This window comes from Elephas maximus, chromosome 1, assembly GCF_024166365.1.
Source record: "Elephas maximus indicus isolate mEleMax1 chromosome 1, mEleMax1 primary haplotype, whole genome shotgun sequence".
Classification (NCBI taxonomy): domain Eukaryota; kingdom Metazoa; phylum Chordata; class Mammalia; order Proboscidea; family Elephantidae; genus Elephas; species Elephas maximus.
Window position 1 is genome coordinate 107,940,123 of NC_064819.1, and position 18,381 is coordinate 107,958,503.

The following is an 18,381-nucleotide window of genomic DNA, read 5'->3' on the forward strand; positions in this document are numbered from 1 at the left end:
TCGCACTTATGTCTGGTTTGGGCAGAAGCCATCTCTGAGGTGGGAGAGAGAGATTTGAGAGTACATGGGCCTCAGGGGCAGATGTGGGTTCAAATCCTGGCTGTGCTAATCAAAAGCTTCAGGTTATTTTACCCCTACTGAGCCTCCATTTATTTGTGAAATGAGCACACACCGTGGTGTGCTGTGCGAACAGGAGACAGCATAGTGCCAAGCACAAGCTGGTACTTCTGGGTGGTAGCCATTAGTTTTGCCACAAGTAAGCTTCCTTAGGCTGGGATCATTCATGACTCCCTTCCTTTCTCATGCTGCTTTACCCCAGCTGCCCTGTGAGCTACAGGACCTGGTTCGGAAGCATCTGCACAGTGATCAAGAGGCCGCCAGTCCGAGCCCTGCCCCCAGCCTGGCCCCAGGGGCCGTGGTGCCCACCTCTGTCATTGCCCGTGTGTTGGAGAAGCCAGAGTCTCTGCTGCTCAACTCGGCCCAGTCGGGCAGTGCCAGGCATCACTTGGCTGAGGACGTCTTTGTGCATGTGGACATGAGTGGGAATGCCCCGGGTGACCCAGCCAGTACCCTAGCCCCTGACAGCCCTGCCCCCCAGCCCAATGGGGAGTGTGGCTCTCTGGGCCCTGCTGGGGGCTCCCCAGAGGAGGAGCTGCCCCTGCCGGCCTTTGAAAAGTTGAGTCCCTATCCTACCCCGTCCCCACCGCACCCGCTGTATCCTGGTCGCAAGGTAATAGAGTTCTCTGAGGATAAGGTGCGGATCCCCCGTAACAGCCCCCTGCCCAACTGCACTTACGCCACCCGGCAGGCCATTTCCCTGAGCCTGGTGGAGGAGGGGAGTGAGCGGGCCCGCCCCAGCCCAGTCCCCGGCAGCCCTGTCTCAGTCCAGGCCTCACCCCACCATCGAGCCAGCCCATCCGCCCCAGTACTCAGTGCCCCAGCCAGCTCAGCTAGCTCTGAGGAGGACCTGCTGGCCAGCTGGCAGCGGGCATTTGTGGACCGCACGCCACCACCTGCCGCTGTGACCCAGCGTACTGCCTTTGGACGTGATGCGCTCCCTGAGCTGCAGCGCCATTTTGCCCTTAGCCCCACTGACAGAGATGCTGAGCTTCAGGCACCTTCTTCCCCACCTGGTGAGCATGGGCTTTTGCTGCCAACAGAACCTGATTCTGGCTTTCCCAGGGAGGAGGAAGAGGAAGAGCTGAACCTGCCCATCAGCCCTGAGGAGGAGCGCCAGAGCCTGCTACCCAGTGATAGTGGCACAGAGGAGAGGCCTGCCACTTCCCACACTGAAGGCAGGGCCTGGCCACTCCCCAGCTCCAGCCGCCCCCAGCGCAGCCCCAAGAGGATGGGGGTTCACCACCTACACCGCAAGGATAGCCTGACCCAGGCCCAGGAGCAGGGCAACCTGCTGAATTAGGCCCCCTGCTTGCCTTCCTCTTACTGCTGCACGGGGACCACAAGGAGGCCCCGTGCCCCTGCAGCTCAGGGTCCCCAGCCCAGACCCACATCCCTCTCCCCCCAGGCCTGTGAGGGTGCGGTCAGGCCTGGGCCACAGTAAGCCCTTCATCTGCATCGGCTGACTGGCACCAGCCTGCCTCATGGTTTTTCCCTTTTCTTCTTGGACGGTTTATTCTCCAAAGGTAACTGCAGCTGAGTCTCAAGACCTTCCCTCCGGCCAGCCCAGACTGGGCTGCTCGGGGTAGCTGAGGGTTCATTACACCAGTGTTCATCCTCCTTTCACATCCACCAGTTTTGTTTGTTTGTTTGTGCGGGGCATGTGGTTGGGGTTATTAACCCCCAGTTTCTGTATTGCGCCTGCTTCCCTCTCCCGCGGATTCTCTACAGGAGCTGTTGCCTTCAACGGGCCTGGCACAGCTGGTTCTAGGGGGTGAGGGAGAGGCTGACTCAGGGTTCTCCTCAGCTGTTTCCTGCCTCCCTCTGGAAGGGAGTGGAGGGTGGGGTTCAGGGGCCTCAAGCTGGGCTGTGGGTGAGGCTTGGCCTCCCTCCCAACCTTAGCTCTAGACTGTTACTCCCAGTTTGGGGAAAATTTCACATTGATGACTATTTTAAAATCAAATAAACTATTTTACTGGTATTGCCTAATTTATACATTAATGGCCTCCCACTCTTCTCCTCATGCTTGAGTGTTTCCAGGGGACCCTCATCCTAGTTTTTGCTAGTGGCTCCCCTTTTTTCCACCTGCCTGGGGCTTCTTTGGACACAAAGCATCAGGCGGTGGGAGAGGGTGCACCTCTAGTAACCTTGGTGGGGCCCCTGAGCCCTCTTGGAGGGAGGGTCCAGGCCAGCTCTGGAGGTGTGTAAGGTGTCATCCCAGAACCCAAGGTCCTAGGGCCCTGAGGCCTGGGCCAGGCCTGTTTGAAAGATTTGGGACTTGTGGACACTGCCCTGAGATTGGATGGCACTGCCCCCTAGTGGTGCTTTGTGGTAATTCCAGTTTTCCTCCCCTCCTGCCAGTCCCAAGTGACCACAGCCACACACCAGGTTGTGGAGTTCATAAAATTTCTTCCGAACCAGCGGGCTGCAGCCAGAGCTGCTAACAAGTCTAGAGGCATTGCCTTGGGTTTAATTGCACTCCTAGGCTGTTGCCCAGTCACAGCTTCCAGAGCCTCCCACAACGCAACCAGAGCTGCCAGAGCCCCAGGCACCACCCGCTGTGCTCCCTCCCGAGCCCCAGGACCAGACCCTGGTATCTGGGGCAAGGTGCTGGAGACAGACAAATGTAATGATGCGTGGAAGCCCAAGTGGAGGGTCACATCTCCGTCTCTGCCAACAGACTGTCCCCTAGTCCTGACGTCATTAACACCATCTGAGAGCTGGGATCTGTGGAGGGGCAGAGGGATGTTCAGGCTACCATTTGTTCCCCCAGTGAGGACCACCAGTAGGTTAAGGGGCGGCCTGCGTTTCCCACACCCACTCTCCCTGGTACCAAGCCTTTTTCGGGCCTGGCTCTGATCAACCCTCTGGGCTCTTACCACTGGGGCACATCCAGGAGCTGCTGCCCCTCTGGTGGGCAGCAGGCTCCTTCCCTCTCTCCCGCTCCCGGGTGTCGCTAGCCCCTGCTGCCACCTCCTCCTCTTCCTCCCCCTCAGAGAGGAGGTCACAGATCTGCTGCTGCAGCTCTGGGCTAATACTGTTCTCAGCCAACACCAGGCTCCGCAAAGCTGTGGGGTAGTTCTCTACCATGTCCAGCAGAGTCTGGGGCAGAGAAGTGTGGAAAGGGATGGACACAGTTAAGGCAGATCCTAAGACTCCGCAACTTGTCACTCCTTAGGTGTGTCCACAGACACACCAGCCAACCTCCACCCTACCCCCTAGCTTGTCCCCAAACACAGTGACATCTCACCTGAGCTGACTGGTTGGTAAGCCCTGTGCCCTCCAAGTCTAGGACCTCCAGGGTGCGGCTGGAGGCCACAGCTACAGCCAGCATCCCTGCCACGTGGTCACCTGGGGAGACAGCACATATTCACCTTCGAGTTAGTGCTAGTCAGCTAACCCCTCCTCCCGGCCAGCTTCCCCATTGCCCTAGCAACCTTAGAACCCACCCCTAGATCAGGAAAAGAGGACAATAGGTGGGTGGTCAGGAAGGGAGGAGGGCGATTGGTACATGGATCTACCTGTTAGTCATCTAGCTCCTCTACCACCTCCCAGACTTCCCCCCCATCACTCCCTTTCCCAGCATGGGGGTTACCAACGACAACTAATGGTCCTAGGTTCTTGGGTAAGGTATGGGATGGCTGGGATAGAAGGGGTTCTTGAACCTCACCCAGGGGGTTGTAGTCCAGGTTGAGGACGCGAACCTGGGAGCTGTGGGCCACAGCAATGGCGAGGCGGCTCCAGCCCTTGGGGGTGATGCCAGGATTGGCACTCAGCGTCAACTCCTTCAAGCCTTGGCAGTGAGAAGCCGGGATGGGGAGGGTCAGACCCTCCTCAAGCCCCTCCCCCATCCCATGTCTCTGGACTGTCCCACCTCCCACCACAGAATTCCAGGGCCATTAAGGACCCAAGATTCCCCTGACCCCCACCAGCCTGAATTCCAGAGTCTCCACTCTGCTTAGCCCCCAATCCTTTCCTCTCCTGAGAAGATTTATAAGACATTCTCACTACACTGCCAGGGCCCTCAGCTCTGGGCTATGCCCCCTTCCCGCTGCACTTAGCTCTTCATCAAGGCCACACAAGCCATGCCCTCAGCAGGGCCCTGCTCACCAGACTTGGCCCCATCCGGGGGAAGTAGGCCACAGATGAGGTTGATGGCTTCGTCACCCAGCATGCAGTCCCCCAGGTCCAGAGCCACAAGGGCTGGGTGGAGGGCCAAAGCTGGGTTCAGCAAGGCCAGCCCAGCATCTGTCAGGGGGCTCCCATGCAGGCTGGGGGGAGGGGTGAGGTGAGAGGAAAAAGGTCATCACAGTCGTCAGCTCTATCTGTAAGGGGAAAGGGCACCTCCCCTATGGGTTACCCTCCCTTCTGTGAGCCCTGGGGGTGGGGAGGGAACTCAGTCACAGCATTTGGGAGAGTCCTGGGGAGGAAGAAAGAAAATTCTAGGCTTTAAGAGAATGAGTATAGGTAGAAGGGGAATTCGGTTTCTTTTCTCCAGCAGGTACTGGGATCCAGGACAGAGCACAGGGAGGGGCACAGAAGGGGTATGGGGTGGTGGACTGGGATCCTCTGGTGACCAGAAAGTAGGGAAGGGGGTCCAGTCCCAAGGGCCTATTCTTTTTAGGGAACTGAAGAGCTGCCCCCATGAAGTAAATGCAGTGGTTAGGCGGGGAGTTACGACGTGCACTGCCTGGAAGGGGTGGCTATCCCATCTCATTTGAGGTGGGGTGCACGTGTGCAAAGTCCAGGTGTCCTGGAGGCATGGGCAGAGGGATGAGATGTGTGTAGAAGGGGTGAGAAGGTAAGCTGGCGAGCAGACAGGTACGGGAAAACGTGTGGAGGGTAAGAAGGTGTCAGGGAGAGTGCGTGGAGGGGCGCGGTGCCTGGGGGCCCCTTCCGAGAAGGCGCACTCACAAAAGGGACTGGATGGAGCGGTTGGTCCGCAGAGCCTCTGCCAGCTGCTTGATGCGGCTGGGGCTGGACACGACGCCCAGGTTAAGGTTCAGCTGCGCCAGGGACGTGGCCCCGGCCAGGGCCCGGCAGATGCGGCCGAAGTCCCGGTCGCAGAGTCGGCACCCGCGCAGTGAAAGCAGGCGCACAGCGTTGTCGCGCAGGCCGCGGCAGATGTCCCGCACCTCGGCGCCTGACAGCGGCTCCCCCGATATCTGGATGGAGCTGGGCAGCATTGTGCCTGAGGCTGGACCTCCAGGGCCGGGGCCGAGGTTTGCAGGGCCGCGGGCGAGGCTGGGGCCGGGGCTGGGGCCGGAGCTGGGGCCGTGGACGGATGGGGGCGCCGGCGGAGGCTGAGGCGGCAGCGGCAGCGGCGGCGGAAACTGAGGCGGAGAAGGGCGCCGGAACGAGGGCAGGCAGCGGGGGCGCCGAGGTCGAGGGCCGGGCTGAGGTCCAGCGGCGCTGGGGCCGGGGCAGACCGTGCGGTCCGTGTCTGGGCGGCTTGTTGGGGCGCGCGGTCCCGGGGCCGGGCGGGCGCTGCTCTGCGCTTGTCTGAGTCCCCCGCTGTTGTGGCGGCTCACGGGCCTCAATTTAGGACGCGCGGGACCGGTCCCCAGTCGGAGGCCGCACCCGCTTCCGCCCTCTCTCCGGCCCGGCTCCCCCTACCGCTCTGGGAACCCCGCTGCAGGACCCGCAGCTAGAGCCTGGTGCGGGCAGGCGGGCAGGCTGGCGGGCGGCAGCTCCAGCTCTAGCTTCACAGCCTGCGCCTGGGCGCCTGGCTCGTTCCCATGGCAACGGCCGCGTCACGGCCGCTCGCTCCGCCTCCTGCCCGGCCTAGGCCGCCAGGACCCCTGAGGTTCGCGGAAGCCGGGTGGTTCCCGGCAAGAAGCTCGGAGCGGCGGGGACGCGCTTCCCCTGCGTGTGGACTCAGACGACAGGTAGAAGGCACCAGGGCTGAGGCCTAGGACCGGCAGGGCGTGAGGAGGGGTGCTAGTAAGGGGGGAATGAAGGATTCTCTCGTGGAGATGAGGTTTGAGACCATTACTGGCTTCTTTTCCTATTCCCCCGCCGTTTCTCACTGCTAAGGTCCAGACTCTCGGTGTCTTCACGGAGATGCGGGACACTCCCTCCCCTCCTGTTTGCAAGCCCCCTCCCCGCCCCCGCTTCCTCGTTCCGGTGACGCGTGGCGCTGCGTGCGCGGGGATTCCGGCCTGCGAGGGCTCCCCGCCGTCCACGCTCCAAAATGGCAGCTTGGAGTGAAGGACCAGGGTGGACCGCCCGGCAGAGCTGGCCTCAGCTGCCAGGGGCTAGGGAACTTCTAGGGGTCCCCTAGGCGGTGAGCAGCAGGTAGATGGAAGGTGGTGTTGCCTCCCTTCCTTCAGGTGCTTAGGGCCCCACTGGATGCCTTGAGGTCGTCTCAGTCCTGGTGAGATGGGGTAGCCAAAAATAAAGAGGCCGCCAGGATCCTCGACCTGGAGAGGGGGGACGGCGTGTACTGTGGGCTGGGGCTTTCTGGAAGGGCTCCCCTCGCCGTGCAGGCAGTGCTCTTAGAACTTTGTGCACTGGTGATGGTGGTGGCCTCACTTGCATAATTTAGGGCAAATTAAGGATATCCCTTTCTGTTAGTCCCTTTATTAGCAGGGAAAGATGCTGCTGACCCAGATTTACCAAGAAATTGACAGAAAGATGAAAAAAAAAAAAAAAAACACACATGTAGTGAAGGCAGGTCAAAGGCCTTACTCCCTCTAATAACCACTGGAATTAAGTTCTTAAATGGAGCAGATTGAAGCCCATGCTAAGGATGGACGGAGCTGTGGTAGGTTTTTATTTATTTTTTTTATTTTTTAAAAGAGTTAACAGCACTCTTGAAGGAAAAAACATAGAAAACACTCGAATGGAGCTTTGTTTCTTTGACCTTAGTATACAACCAGGGCAAAGCCAAGTTTGTCTTCAAGTGTGAGCTCACACAGGAAAATCATCCCTACATTAACGACCCAAGTACATAAAGGCCTATGTAATGACATGGGGTTTGGTCTGGAAGTTTTTGTCCAGTTGACATTGCTCCAGTGGCTTCCAAGAGTGCAGGTATACTCTTCCATGAGGCTTGTGGTTCTTGTGCTTGAGGCCTCCTGCTGCTCCATGAGTCACTGTACTCTGGCCTGTCCCACCTTTATCCTGCCGGGGTTGAGGGTATAAAGGAGCAGGTGACATTACCACTGCTGACAGCACAAGTGTGTGTACAGAAAGTAGAGTGGCAAGCAGGACCACTGGAAGGGTAGCTGCAGTTCCAGACTTCAATCAGTATTTTAATTACCAAGTCTATATTTAGCAAGACAATGTGGGAGAAAGAAAACGGAAGGAAGGGGTAGGTGGTGAGGGGCCTCAGAGGAGCTGACCCACTTTCTGCACTGGCTGCAGAGCCTGCAGTCCTGGCCAGGAGTTCCCAGCCTTGTGCCCTATCACAAGCCCTGGCAGGCAGCAAGGAGGTGCTTAAGCAGCTACAGCTCTGTGGCAGCTGGAGACCCCATCAAAGAGACACATGCCATCAGTATTGTCCTTTAATCTTCCTCTGCTCTGCAGCCAGGGGGAAGGGGCCCGGCCAGGGATTTCAGGTGAGGTCAGTGTGACTGCAGGGTCACCGCAACAGCCTTGGCTGTGGCGTTGAGCATGGCGGCAGGAAGTCTAGCAGCAGGGAGCACAACAGGGATGTCTCTGGGGACTCTCTGCATGGGCGGGATGTTGGGGCCCTCCAGTGTGTCCAGAATCCCTGAAAGAAGGGTGATGGAAGATAAGCAGGAGTTGGCTGGGACCAGCCCACAGGCTATCTCATCCAGCCCCCCAACCCTGGCAGCTGTTTGCACCCACAGCCACCCCTACCCTGGCCCTCCCGTCACTTACCCTCTACCACCTTGTGGTAGGCAAAATGCAGATAGAGCAGGAAGAGCATGTGCAGGGCAGCCAGGGTGCCACAAAGGAGTAGTCGCTGCGTGGGGCCCACAGTCCGTGACACCAACACTGCCACCTAGGCCCACAGGAAGACAGCTCAGAGGCCTGGATCCAGCGAGGGATGGGGAGAAGACACCCTACCCAAGGCAGAACCATCTTGGACTTTTCCAGCCCATTCAGAACCCTTCATGGGGTTCTACCTCAGCTCTAGGCTGTTCTTCCCAAATCCCTGAGAGAACAGCCCACTCCTGAAAACCCCATTCCCAGCTTACCATGCGCAGGGTGGACAGCCCACCCACCAGCAGCCAGAATAGGTAGAAGAGGGCATGAAGGTGGATGTTGTAGGTGATGAATAGGACAATACAGTGCCCAAAGAGGCCATAGCCCTAGGAAGGAGGATGGTGGAAAGGAAAATCACTCAGGCTGGGCTGGTCTCTGGCCTTCATGGGGACCCTGGGTAATAAAGGGTCCAGTGGCCAGTTCTTCCCATTCCAGGCCCTGGGTGGGGTCCTGTGGAACCAGGACACATGCAGACCAAGGCCTGACTACTCTCTTAAGATTACCCTTGCCCACCACCATGCCTGGCTCCTTACCAGCAGTGCCAGCATCTGGAGCATGGTGATCTGAGCATTGCACAGGTAGGCGAGGAAGTAAATGAAGGACGACACGCCCAGCCAGTAGCCGAAGCAGGTACCAATGGCTGTGCCCATCAGGGTGCCCTCCCGCTGTGGGGCGAAGGCTCTGCTTAGCCCTGAAAGGCCTCTGAGGGCCTTCCTCAAGGACTGCTCCTTCACTTCACTTTACCATCCTCTCCTTGGGCAGCTTCCAACCCAGTTAAGCCACCCCCCAATGTCCTCTGTTTTGCTTACGATAATGGTGTCAGATGTCTTCATCCCATGGAGGAGGATGGCAACCAGCGTGAAGACCAGCATGAGAGGTCCATACAGCTCACCTGCAATTTTCTGTCAATATACCAACTCATTCAGCATGAAGGGTACCATGGCTTTTCTGTTCATGCCTCCCCAGGCTTTGCCTGGTGGCCCCACCCTCTGCCCTGGTGCCTCCCCTCGCTCTCCAGACATGCCACCCACTATTCACCTGTGGGAAGTTGACCATCTTGATAGGGATCATGGACTCCAGGAGCCTGAGAGAGAGGAGAGATAAGAGCAGAGGTAGCACTAAGCTGTGAGGTTTTGGAGGTCAAGGCATGAGTCTTACTCATCTCTCTAATCCCAGGGTAAAGGAAACTCGCCCAGGGGACATGCTAGATGATTCAGGGAGAACAGGGCAGTAAAGAGACAGGGGATGGGGAAATGACTTCCTTCCCCCTAGAAATACTTCCAGGGAGAACATTCCTCTGACACTGTGCTGACTGAAGCAGCACCAATACAGAATTCAGAGACTCTAGCTGGGTCCTGGGGGAAGACCTGACGATGAACCTATTTGACCTGCTCCTCTTTAAAAAACAAGCAAACCTCAGCAGAGCATAATACCCAGCATTCAGGGTTGTGATGGTGAGGCCCTGGGCAAGATTCAGAAGGTGTCCCTAAGGGAAACAGTGCCCCCTGCCTCTTCCTGCTTACCATTCCTCTAGGCACCACTGGGTATTTTCTTGAAAAATCTATCTGAAGTGCTATGAAAATTCCAGACAGAAAAAATAAAAGTACAAGTCATGTCCCCGCTTTCTTCTTAAGTGACCAGCTCCTAATAATACCTTTGATTTTGGCTAAATTTTACCTCCTCTGGGATACCTGGCCTGTCCCATTCCCCAGCCCACCCTGGGTCAGGAGTTCTTCCTGTGTGTCTCCACCATAGCATAAGAGTGCTGTCTTGTAACTGCACACCAGGGCAAGGCTCCCATCTGTCTTCACCACTGAATCAGACACAACAAGAATAGTACTGTACTTAATAAAGAAGTATGATCAATAAATATTTAAGTGGTACTATTTTTTGACAAACATTAGTTAAACTAAGGAACAAAGAACCAAGCCAAGATTAAATCTGTTTCTTGAACAGTCATTCAGCAACTATGCACTGACACTCTGGTTCAGGCTGTTCTGGTGCCGGGAAAAAAAGATAAACAAGAGTCTGCTCTCAAAGAGCTGTTGGTCTGCGGAGACAGACCCAGGAATGAGAAAGTACAGCAGTGCTGAAGTGTTATCTACTAGAGAAAAACAGAGTTCTATAATTTTTTTTTTTTATAGGAACATTGGGAGAGGACAAATGGGGGATGGAAATGAGGAATGGTGAACAAAGAAGTGACATTTGAGTTAGGTTTTGAGGGAAAATGAATCTGCTCATGGAGAAGTGAAGGAAGCCAATGTGTTTAGCGCCATGTCGTGTTCAGTGGGTGGTGAGAGTTATGGTGTGTCTGGGGTACAAGGTGCGATGAGGGGTGGTGGGGTCATGAAGAGCGGGGGTCCTGAGGGCTTGATATCTGGTTGTTGGCTGGATGAAGGACTAGGTGTTAGGAGGGCAGTTTCTGTCAGGAGAAGGATCCTCACCTGCTTCGCACCTGGGCAGGCTCCACATCAAAGTAGGGTCTTAAGATGTCAATGTTGGCGTACAAGCTGAAGGCCCTGGAGGCTTGTCTCTTTCCCGCCTGCCACATCTGAAGCAAGGAAGATGGGGGTGGGAGGTTGGGTATTGTGAGCCTCTTGGCTCTGGGGACTGTTCCCTATTTTTCTGTTGGATTTCTACATGGTTCTAACTGGATAACTTGGAGTGAGCTTCACCAACACCAACTCCAGAACCTGGGACCTGCCTAGATATACTTTTCCCCATGCCAGGGATCCAGCCTTGCTTACCTGATCAGCCACCTGCCTGCTCAGCTGTCCCTTAAAGCCCTTCATGCCCAGGAACTCCCCATCCTCTTCTTCAGCAGCAGCTGCATCAGCGTCTACTTCTTCCTCACGCAGGCGCTGATGCAGCTCACCCATATCCTCAAAGCTGGAACCTGAGGTATCATCCATGTTCTCCATGTCAATCACAGCTGAGCCCCCACCCTGTGAAAACAATGGCTCCTGGAGTGCTGGAATTTTCTGATCCGTCGGTTAAGTACTCCTCTGCTCACCCTAGGGTTTGAGTTTTGTTCTTCCACTGCTGGGGTATGGGTGGGAATCACCAAAGATCCTGCCAATCTCTTCCCACTCATCTGCTCTCAGAACCTTTGGATCCTGGCTTTTGCCCTCTTTTCGAGCCTGGGAAACCTGTCTTCCACTCATGTATTTCTCCTATCTTCCCTATCAAACTATCAAAGGGCAGCAAAAGCACCCATTTCCTTTGTCTTTCACAAGGCGAAGGCATGTCTGTGCACAGTGTTTTCAGCCAGTGCCAGTTATTACCCCTTCCCCCGTCATGCCTGACCCCGGCCAACCTCCCAACTTGCCCCTAAAGCAAAAGCACGCTCTTTCTAACGCCTCGGGAAGGCCCAGAGACCTGTGGCCCTCCAGCCGGAGTATCTGGCCTTTCAGGTCAGCACTAACCCCACCGACTTGGTTTGCACTGAGACCCAAAACAGTGAAGAACTGTTGCAACTAGAGCAGACGGTACGGAGGTTAGGGACGGACTTCTAGGCCCCGAGAAAGTTCCCAAGACACTTCAGGACGGTCGCCAGCCTTGGGGGCAGCCGGAGCCTTGGGGCCATTACCTGGATGTTTTCTTCAAATCCTCCCCACTCCGGGCCAGCCCCGTTTCGGGCGCCGCCGGCCGGCGCCGCCGCAGCTGCCATGTCCCTCGAGGGCTCCCGTCGCTGAAGCCCGCGCTACCCCGCGCGCGGAGAAGTGGGCGAGACGTGGGCCTGAGGGAGGGAGATGTCCACGGGCAAGAAGGAGAGATGGAATCAGCCGGAACCCAAAAACGAAAAACCCGGATGTTTGGCTCAAACTGACTTCCGGAAGTTTGGGACGTGGGAGGAGGCGGGGCAAACCCTCGCGATACTTAAGCCTCCAGGCGAGCGTTCGTTGCCGAGGAGACGGTAGGACTAGCTCGCGCTCGCCAGTTTGACGCTCTAGCCACGTGGGTCGGTTGAAGATGGCGGCGGCCCAGGCAGTGGAAGAAATGCGGGACCGCGTGGTTCTTGGGGAGTTCGGGGTTCGCAATGTAAGTCTTGTGGTCTTGAACTCCGGAGAGAGAAGGAGAGCGAAACAGGAATGAGTTGGAGTCGGAGTGGCGACAGACTCGTCTCTCTTGCTCTTTAGGTTCATACCACCGACTTCCCCGGTAACTATTCCGGTTATGACGATGCCTGGGACCAGGAGCGCTTCGAGAAGGTGAAGGAGGAGTTGGAGGATTGGAAGTACTGGGAGGGGAAGCGATTAGGGTAGGGTAAGGTGGGTACGGACGGAGGTGTCTGGAGAGGGTGTGTGTGGCCGGACCTTGTGATCTGAACAGCCTGTGCCTCAGAAGCTGCCCTTAAGGCTACCTTTATTCATCAGACGTTTATTGAGCCCCGTTCCCATCCCAGCGATGTGCTAGGCGCTTGCGTGTAGTAGGCCGAATTAGACACAGTTTCTGCCCTGTTCTGTGATTCTTGTTGGGGAATCATTTCGCGTAAACAAATGATTCCTGTCTAACTTTGTAAGGCGGTTGATAGCAATATAGACACAGGGTGTGCATGGGGGCGGGGGGAGGGTTAGGAAAATTTCCTGAAGGAGATAACATCTAAATTGGGCCTTGAACAAGTTGTGAACAGCTAAGTGTGAAGGAACTAAGAATATGAACTAAATTATAAAGGCGTGAGGTGTACTCCTGGAATGTTCAAACAGTTCAGTATTGCTAGAATGTAAAATGGACCAGCAGGAGTGGTAGGCAAGATTGGAATTCGTTGTAGGCACTGTAGGTGACAGGTAACTTTTGAAGAGTTTTTAAGCAGACTTGGTAAGATTCATAACCCTGATGGCTGGGAGAGAATGAACTAAGATTATGATTGCAGAAATTGAACAAAGAGGGGAATAGAGGGTCAAAGTGGTGATTGATTTGATGTGGGCTGTGAGGGGCAAGGGAACCCTGGTAGTGTAGTGGTTAAGTGCTGGGGCTGCTAACAGTTCGAATCCACCAGGCGCTCCTTGGATACTCTATGGGGCAGTTCTACTCTGTCCTATAGGGTTGCTGTGAGTCGGAATTGACTCATGACAGCAGTGGGTTTGGTGTTTTTTTGTTTGTGAGGACCAAGTGTAAAATAACCTGGCTTAGGGAACTTTGATGGATGGTGATGTTATTGTTTGATAAGGAGGAATAGATCTGAGGAAGAGGAATGACGATGTATTCAATTTTCTGCAGGCAGAGCAGTCTAGCAGGCTAGTAGAACATGTTTGAAATGAGATCAGAAATGATACATAATTTTTGGAGTTGTGAGTGTACAGATGAGTTGCTAAAATTGTGTGGTTGAGGTCACCCAAGTGAGAGACAGGAACTTGGGAAGTAGTAATATTTAGGGGATGGGTGGAAAAATAGTGAATTTAGAAAAAATCGTAAGATAACTAGAAGATTGGTGCTCAGAAACCAAGGGACTAGTAGAATTTTAAAAAGGAAGGATTTTATTAAAAAATTCCACATGTAGTAGAGGATTCCAGCAAGGTAAGGACTGAGTAGTATTACTTGCCCTAAGTAATATGGAAGCTTCTGTTCTTTAATAGAACGGCCTCCGTGAGATGGTTTGGCTGGAGGCAGATTACAGAGGTTTTGAATGAACGGAAGACAAAAACAGAGAAACTTTTCAACTATGAAAGGATTGGGGGAGAAAGGGACATCTGGGCATGGAGGAGGTTTTTGGATTTTAGAGGATGTTAAAAAAAACATTAAGGGAAATATCTAGGGAGGGGGGAGCATAGAGACCAGGCCTCAGTGTTTTTTCCTGTCCCTCCAGAATTTCCGTGTGGATGTGGTACACATGGATGAAAACTCATTGGAGTTCGACATGGTGGGAATTGATGCAGCCATCGCCAATGCTTTTCGACGCATTCTATTAGCTGAGGTATCAATGGATGTAGCGGCAAGGTTGTATGGGGAAGCTTGCTGAGGATCTCAAAGTGACCCTCCCACCCTTGTTTTTCCTGCAAATTTGCTGAGCATTCCTTCTGGTCATTCTTCTTATCTCTTTATCAAGCATTTTTCTAGGAAGAGCTCTCCCTGTCACAGGGTGGGAGTGAAGAGCCTACTGGGTCTTTGCAGATGGGTGATTGGTGATTGTTTCCTTGAGCAGGTGCCAACCATGGCTGTGGAAAAGGTTCTGGTGTACAACAACACATCCATAGTCCAGGATGAGATCCTTGCTCACCGGCTGGGACTCATTCCCATTCATGCAGATCCTCGTCTTTTTGAGTATCGGAATCAAGGTAAGGGTTTGGGAAAATAAAATTTTGGGAAAAGGAGGGCAGCTTTCCTCTAAAGTAAGATTCTGGAGTCAGACTGCCTGAGTTCAAAACCTGCATTTGATCTTGGAAAAGTTAATCTTTTAGTACATCAGTGTTTTCCACCTGTGAAATGAAGATAATACCTGTTTCATGAGTTTGTCGAGAGGATTAAATGAAAAGTGTATGTAAAGCCCTCAGCATAGTGCCTGACACTCAAATGGTCACTAGTTTTCTAAGAGTTAATCTCTTTCTCTTGCATTTACGCAGAAGATGAAGAAGGCACAGAGATAGACACTCTGCAGTTTCGGCTACAAGTCAGGTGCACTCGGAACCCCCACGCTTCTAAAGATTCCTCTGATCCCAGTGAACTCTATGTGAACCACAAAGGTGAGCGGTGGTAATGTGCGGAAGAGAGCCTGCCTGTTGCGGGTACGAGGAGTATGGCTTTAGGGGCTGAAGTCTTCTGACATGCTTCATTCTCTAGTGTACACCAGGCACATGACATGGGTGCCCCTGGGGAACCAGGCTGATGTCTTCCCAGAGGGCACTATCCGGCCAGTGCACGACGACATTCTTATTGCTCAGCTGCGGCCCGGCCAGGAGATTGACCTGCTCATGCACTGTGTCAAAGGCATTGGTGAGAACCCTGTGGGCTGCACTGGGCAGGGGGGTAATTTGATCGCATTGGGGCAAGGCATGACAAAGGAAGTCAGCGGAGATTTCCCTGACAGGCAGAAAGCCAGTGAACATGTACTTTTGCTGCAGTAGCTTAGGACACTGAAGAAGAGTTTCCCACCGGCTTTGTATTTCCTTCTCCCCTCCAGGCAAAGATCATGCCAAGTTTTCGCCTGTGGCAACAGCCAGTTACAGGCTCCTGCCCGACATCACCCTGCTTGAGCCTGTGGAAGGAGAAGCAGCTGAAGAGCTGAGGCAGTGCTTCTCACCTGGTGTCATTGAGGTACAGGAAGTCCAAGGTATGGTATTTGGGATGCTTTTCAGGTCAGGACCTAAAGTATATTTTAAGACAGAGAGAAATAAAAGCTCTGGGCTCCAATAGAGAAAGTGTAATATGGCTTGCTTTCATTAGGTAAAAAGGTGGCCAGAGTTGCCAATCCCCGGCTGGATACCTTCAGCAGAGAAGTCTTCCGGAATGAGAAGCTAAAGAAGGTTGTTCGGCTGGCCCGGGTTCGGGATCATTATATCTGTGAGTATTTTGGGTGGATCAAGTGAAGGGAGCGGGTGAGCTCTTGGATGCTGCAGCTTCCTTTCAGAGTTCAGATGGGATGTGGGATTTAGCAATAACTTACACAGGCAAGCCCCACGGCTAAAGGGTCTCTTTGGTCCCCAGTCTCTGTTGAGTCCACAGGGGTATTGCCACCAGATGTGCTGGTGAGTGAAGCCATCAAAGTCCTGATGGGAAAGTGCCGGCGGTTCTTGGATGAACTAGATGCGGTTCAGATGGACTGAGGTTTGCCCTGGACACTTAACTGGGATGGGTAGCCTTCGATGCTCTCATGCAAGCTGAAGATTTTGGGTTCTGGCCTATACCCACAGGACTACTGTACAGAGCCCAGTGTGACTAAGGGTCCTGAATTTCCTGGGGCAGTTCTAGCTTTTAGTCAATACGTTTTGTTAAATGTGTCATGAAATGTGATTGCTATGCCTTTGTAAGGCTTTTCTTTCATGTAAATAAATTCATATTCAAACAAAAATCGTTTTGTCAGATCACATCTTGATTTTTGGTCCCAAAATATAAGGCCTTAGAACAGTTTTGCTCATTTAGGAATTAGGAACATTGGGCTCAGATGTCACTGCAGGTCAGGACCAAGCCTCCTGAGAAAAGCCAAACTGAAGTAAATTAAAGTGGTTTCTGATGGCACAGGCACCAGAAACCTAGAGGCCTAGAGGAACCAGAGTCAATCTACCTTTTCACCTATTCCCTGGATTATCGGGGGATGTTCCTGATAGAAAAAAGGGTAGTAACACTGCTATCAATAGCTACATGAGAGGAACAGCAATTCCCTGGGCAGTTGTTAGGGGTCTGGTCCAGTAGCCATCTGTTACAGACACTGGGAGAATGGTATGGGCTGCCTGGTCTAGGCAGCCAGGAAGAGATCTTTTTCTAGCTGACAGTTTAACTCCAGTCCATCAGTCACCGCTCCTCTTGCCCAGTGCCTTTGGCGAATGCTTATGAGTAGTAATGACCCTGAAATATGTCACTGGTATTAAGACTGGTTAGAAAAAGGCAGATGGGGCCCTTTCTATATAAAATTGAGATTTTTACTGACATGCAGATATGCTTCAGAATTAATGTTTCTACAAAAAGGTTCTATAAACAATAGAAAATTTCTAGCATGAAGTCACAGGATGTTAAAAATATTACAACACAATAAATACAACTATGCCCTCCACAGCCCCAACCACAGAGTAGGCAGCTATCAAATTTGGAGGGAAACACGCCATGAGATCGCCTTTACAATCAACAGAGAAAGAAACCCAAAGCACCGTCCAGGAAGAGGGAGCAGAGACAGCAACATGAGACTCCCAAATCCTGCTTCCCCAGCTTTGCCTCTTCTCAACCCTTACCAAGCCTGTGCATAGCCTCACTCACCTCTCCCACCAGGGGGCGGGATTGATGACAGGCCTGTCTTCATGCAGAGCACATGAACACACACACTTAATGCCGTGCCACAAATGACCTCAGGGTTAGGGTCTTACATCCTCTTTCCCTCCGCTTATAAGCCTTCCAGTGACCTCTAGAATGGACCGGAGACTCACAGCACAGGTTGTGTTGGGAAGGCATATTTTCTTTATGTTCTTTTCTTAGGGAAATGCCCCCATGGAGAAGTGACCAGGGACCTGAAAGACCATGAGATTTTTGAAGGCACCTGGACTCACCAAGGAGAGACCAGTGGCTTTGCTAGCTACTTGTCACAGATGTAGCCTAGTTGGTTTGGATCAACCTTGGATGCCAATGGCGTTATGCGACGCTATAGGGTACTGTGGCTCTTATGCCTGAGTGGATGCTGGAGCCGGAGAAACCACACTGAGGGATCATTCGTGGAAGGGCAAGATGTGTAAACTCCCAACAGGGAAGCTAGAGAGCATTAGGGCCCTGGCCCAGCCCTGGTCCTTGGAGGTGCTACGCTTGGTACCGTGCCTAGAGGTTAGCAGTTGCCTGTGCCACGGATCCCATCAGACGGCCAGATTCTTGCTCAAAACAAAATGAGCGAACTGGCCAAATTCAGCTCGGCACTCGGCATCTGCAACATGCCCCACTGCGAAGGGGGCTCAGAGGGGCTTACAGTGGTCCAGTAGGAACTCTGGCACAGGCAGTTGAGGACTGAACCCCTGCTGTAAGCCTGGGTAGTCGCAATGTTGGGTACAGCACCCCTAGTTACCATTCTGCACAGATGGGAAGGCTTGGGGAAAAGGGCTGCTCTGCTATAGCTTTTCTCTTGGAAAAGTCAAAACTCCAAGCAGAATGGGAGACACCTAGGAGAGATCTAGACAGAATGGTAGAAGCCCTAACTCCCTTTCTTGATACTTCAGTATAACTACTACTGGCCCTGCATAGGAGGGCCCACTCTCTCCAACTCCAGACCTGGATCTCTCTCCAGGCTGACAATGGGGGAAGTGAGGTGACAGTGGAGAGGGGCCTAGAGATTAACTAAGAAGGGGAAGAAGAGATGACAATAAGTCCAAGGAAGAATGCCCAAAAGCTTGATTCAGGGTTCAAAGATGGTGGCCAGGACACCCTCGTCATTTTCCAGCACATCTGTCTCCAATACTGGCTTTGTTTTTTTGAAAAGTGAGGGGAGATTCTTAATGTGAACTTCTTTTCGAAACTGCTCTCCCAAGGGCTTCTGTGGAAAACAAATGAGAAAAAACTAATGTTGGGCCCTGACTAGTCAGTTTTTTTAAAGATCATCCCACCTGGCTTCTGGTCTGTCCCATACACATGGGTTAATGAGACCATAAGGCGGTTGGGAGCACTCATGAAGGTGCACTGGGG

At 53.5% G+C, this 18,381-nt stretch overlaps 5 protein-coding genes across 21 annotated transcripts in view; 2 read left to right on the forward strand and 3 right to left on the reverse strand.

Moving 5' to 3' along the window:
* TJAP1 (tight junction associated protein 1) overlaps positions 1-2,120 on the forward strand; it is a 48,227-nt gene extending 46,107 nt beyond the window's left edge. For all 14 annotated transcript variants that reach the window (XM_049892880.1, XM_049892809.1, XM_049892917.1 and 11 more), the window contains one exon: positions 320-2,120. In XM_049892880.1, coding sequence (XP_049748837.1) covers positions 320-1,420 — 1,101 coding nt within the window. In that variant the 3' untranslated portion in view covers positions 1,421-2,120. The remainder of the gene's footprint in view (positions 1-319) is intronic.
* Positions 2,097-6,171, reverse strand: LRRC73 (leucine rich repeat containing 73). The gene is made up of 6 exons (XM_049893038.1): positions 5,032-6,171; positions 4,228-4,388; positions 3,788-3,910; positions 3,368-3,468; positions 2,997-3,219; positions 2,097-2,844 (listed from the first exon to the last, which is right to left on the reverse strand). The coding sequence occupies exons 1-6, from the start codon at positions 5,301-5,303 to the stop codon at positions 2,774-2,776; spliced, it is 951 nt and encodes a 316-aa protein (XP_049748995.1). The 5' UTR covers positions 5,304-6,171; the 3' UTR covers positions 2,097-2,773.
* A 705-nt stretch (positions 6,172-6,876) lies between these two features.
* On the reverse strand, positions 6,877-11,868 carry YIPF3 (Yip1 domain family member 3). 2 transcript variants are annotated; one of them, XM_049892999.1, is made up of 9 exons: positions 11,663-11,867; positions 10,821-11,018; positions 10,518-10,624; positions 9,112-9,157; positions 8,883-8,975; positions 8,607-8,738; positions 8,286-8,399; positions 7,966-8,089; positions 6,877-7,834 (listed from the first exon to the last, which is right to left on the reverse strand). In XM_049892999.1, the coding sequence occupies exons 1-9, from the start codon at positions 11,741-11,743 to the stop codon at positions 7,686-7,688; spliced, it is 1,044 nt and encodes a 347-aa protein (XP_049748956.1). In that variant the 5' UTR covers positions 11,744-11,867; the 3' UTR covers positions 6,877-7,685. The 2 variants fall into 2 exon arrangements, with proteins under 2 accessions (XP_049748956.1, XP_049748965.1); XM_049893008.1 differs by lacking the exon at positions 8,607-8,738 and having other exon boundaries at positions 11,663-11,868.
* A 12-nt stretch (positions 11,869-11,880) lies between these two features.
* POLR1C (RNA polymerase I and III subunit C) lies at positions 11,881-15,834 on the forward strand. 2 transcript variants are annotated; one of them, XM_049893017.1, is made up of 9 exons: positions 11,881-12,114; positions 12,213-12,284; positions 13,880-13,987; positions 14,213-14,348; positions 14,634-14,753; positions 14,851-15,003; positions 15,191-15,340; positions 15,454-15,570; positions 15,715-15,834. In XM_049893017.1, exons 1-9 carry the CDS (start codon positions 12,046-12,048, stop codon positions 15,831-15,833), a joined length of 1,044 nt encoding a protein of 347 aa, XP_049748974.1. In that variant the 5' UTR covers positions 11,881-12,045; the 3' UTR covers position 15,834. The 2 variants fall into 2 exon arrangements, with proteins under 2 accessions (XP_049748974.1, XP_049748983.1); XM_049893026.1 differs by having other exon boundaries at positions 14,216-14,348.
* Positions 13,530-18,381, reverse strand: part of XPO5 (exportin 5) — a 58,385-nt gene continuing 53,533 nt past the window's right edge. For both annotated transcript variants that reach the window (XM_049892708.1, XM_049892717.1), the window contains one exon: positions 13,530-18,232. In XM_049892708.1, the coding sequence (XP_049748665.1) occupies positions 18,095-18,232 (138 nt within the window). In that variant the 3' untranslated portion in view covers positions 13,530-18,094. The remainder of the gene's footprint in view (positions 18,233-18,381) is intronic.

Excerpts from the sequence above, each read along its gene's own strand:
- YIPF3 (XM_049892999.1), bottom strand. The coding sequence starts at position 11,743 with ATGGCAGCTGCGGCGGCGCCGGCCGGCGGCGCCCGAAACGGGGCTGGC. Across the intron at positions 8,090-8,285 it reads GGCTGTCCACCCTGCGCATG|GTGGCAGTGTTGGTGTCACG; the intron begins GTAAGCTGGGAA and ends CTGTGGGCCTAG. Across the intron at positions 7,835-7,965 it reads CTACCACAAGGTGGTAGAGG|GGATTCTGGACACACTGGAG; the intron begins GTAAGTGACGGG and ends CCCTTCTTTCAG.
- POLR1C (XM_049893017.1), top strand. The coding sequence starts at position 12,046 with ATGGCGGCGGCCCAGGCAGTGGAAGAAATGCGGGACCGCGTGGTTCTT. Across the intron at positions 12,115-12,212 it reads GGGAGTTCGGGGTTCGCAAT|GTTCATACCACCGACTTCCC; the intron begins GTAAGTCTTGTG and ends CTTGCTCTTTAG. Across the intron at positions 14,349-14,633 it reads TTTTGAGTATCGGAATCAAG|AAGATGAAGAAGGCACAGAG; the intron begins GTAAGGGTTTGG and ends GCATTTACGCAG.
- LRRC73 (XM_049893038.1), bottom strand. The coding sequence starts at position 5,303 with ATGCTGCCCAGCTCCATCCAGATATCGGGGGAGCCGCTGTCAGGCGCC. Across the intron at positions 4,389-5,031 it reads CGCTCCATCCAGTCCCTTTT|CCTGCATGGGAGCCCCCTGA; the intron begins GTGAGTGCGCCT and ends CCCTCCCCCCAG. Across the intron at positions 3,220-3,367 it reads TTACCAACCAGTCAGCTCAG|ACTCTGCTGGACATGGTAGA; the intron begins GTGAGATGTCAC and ends TCTCTGCCCCAG.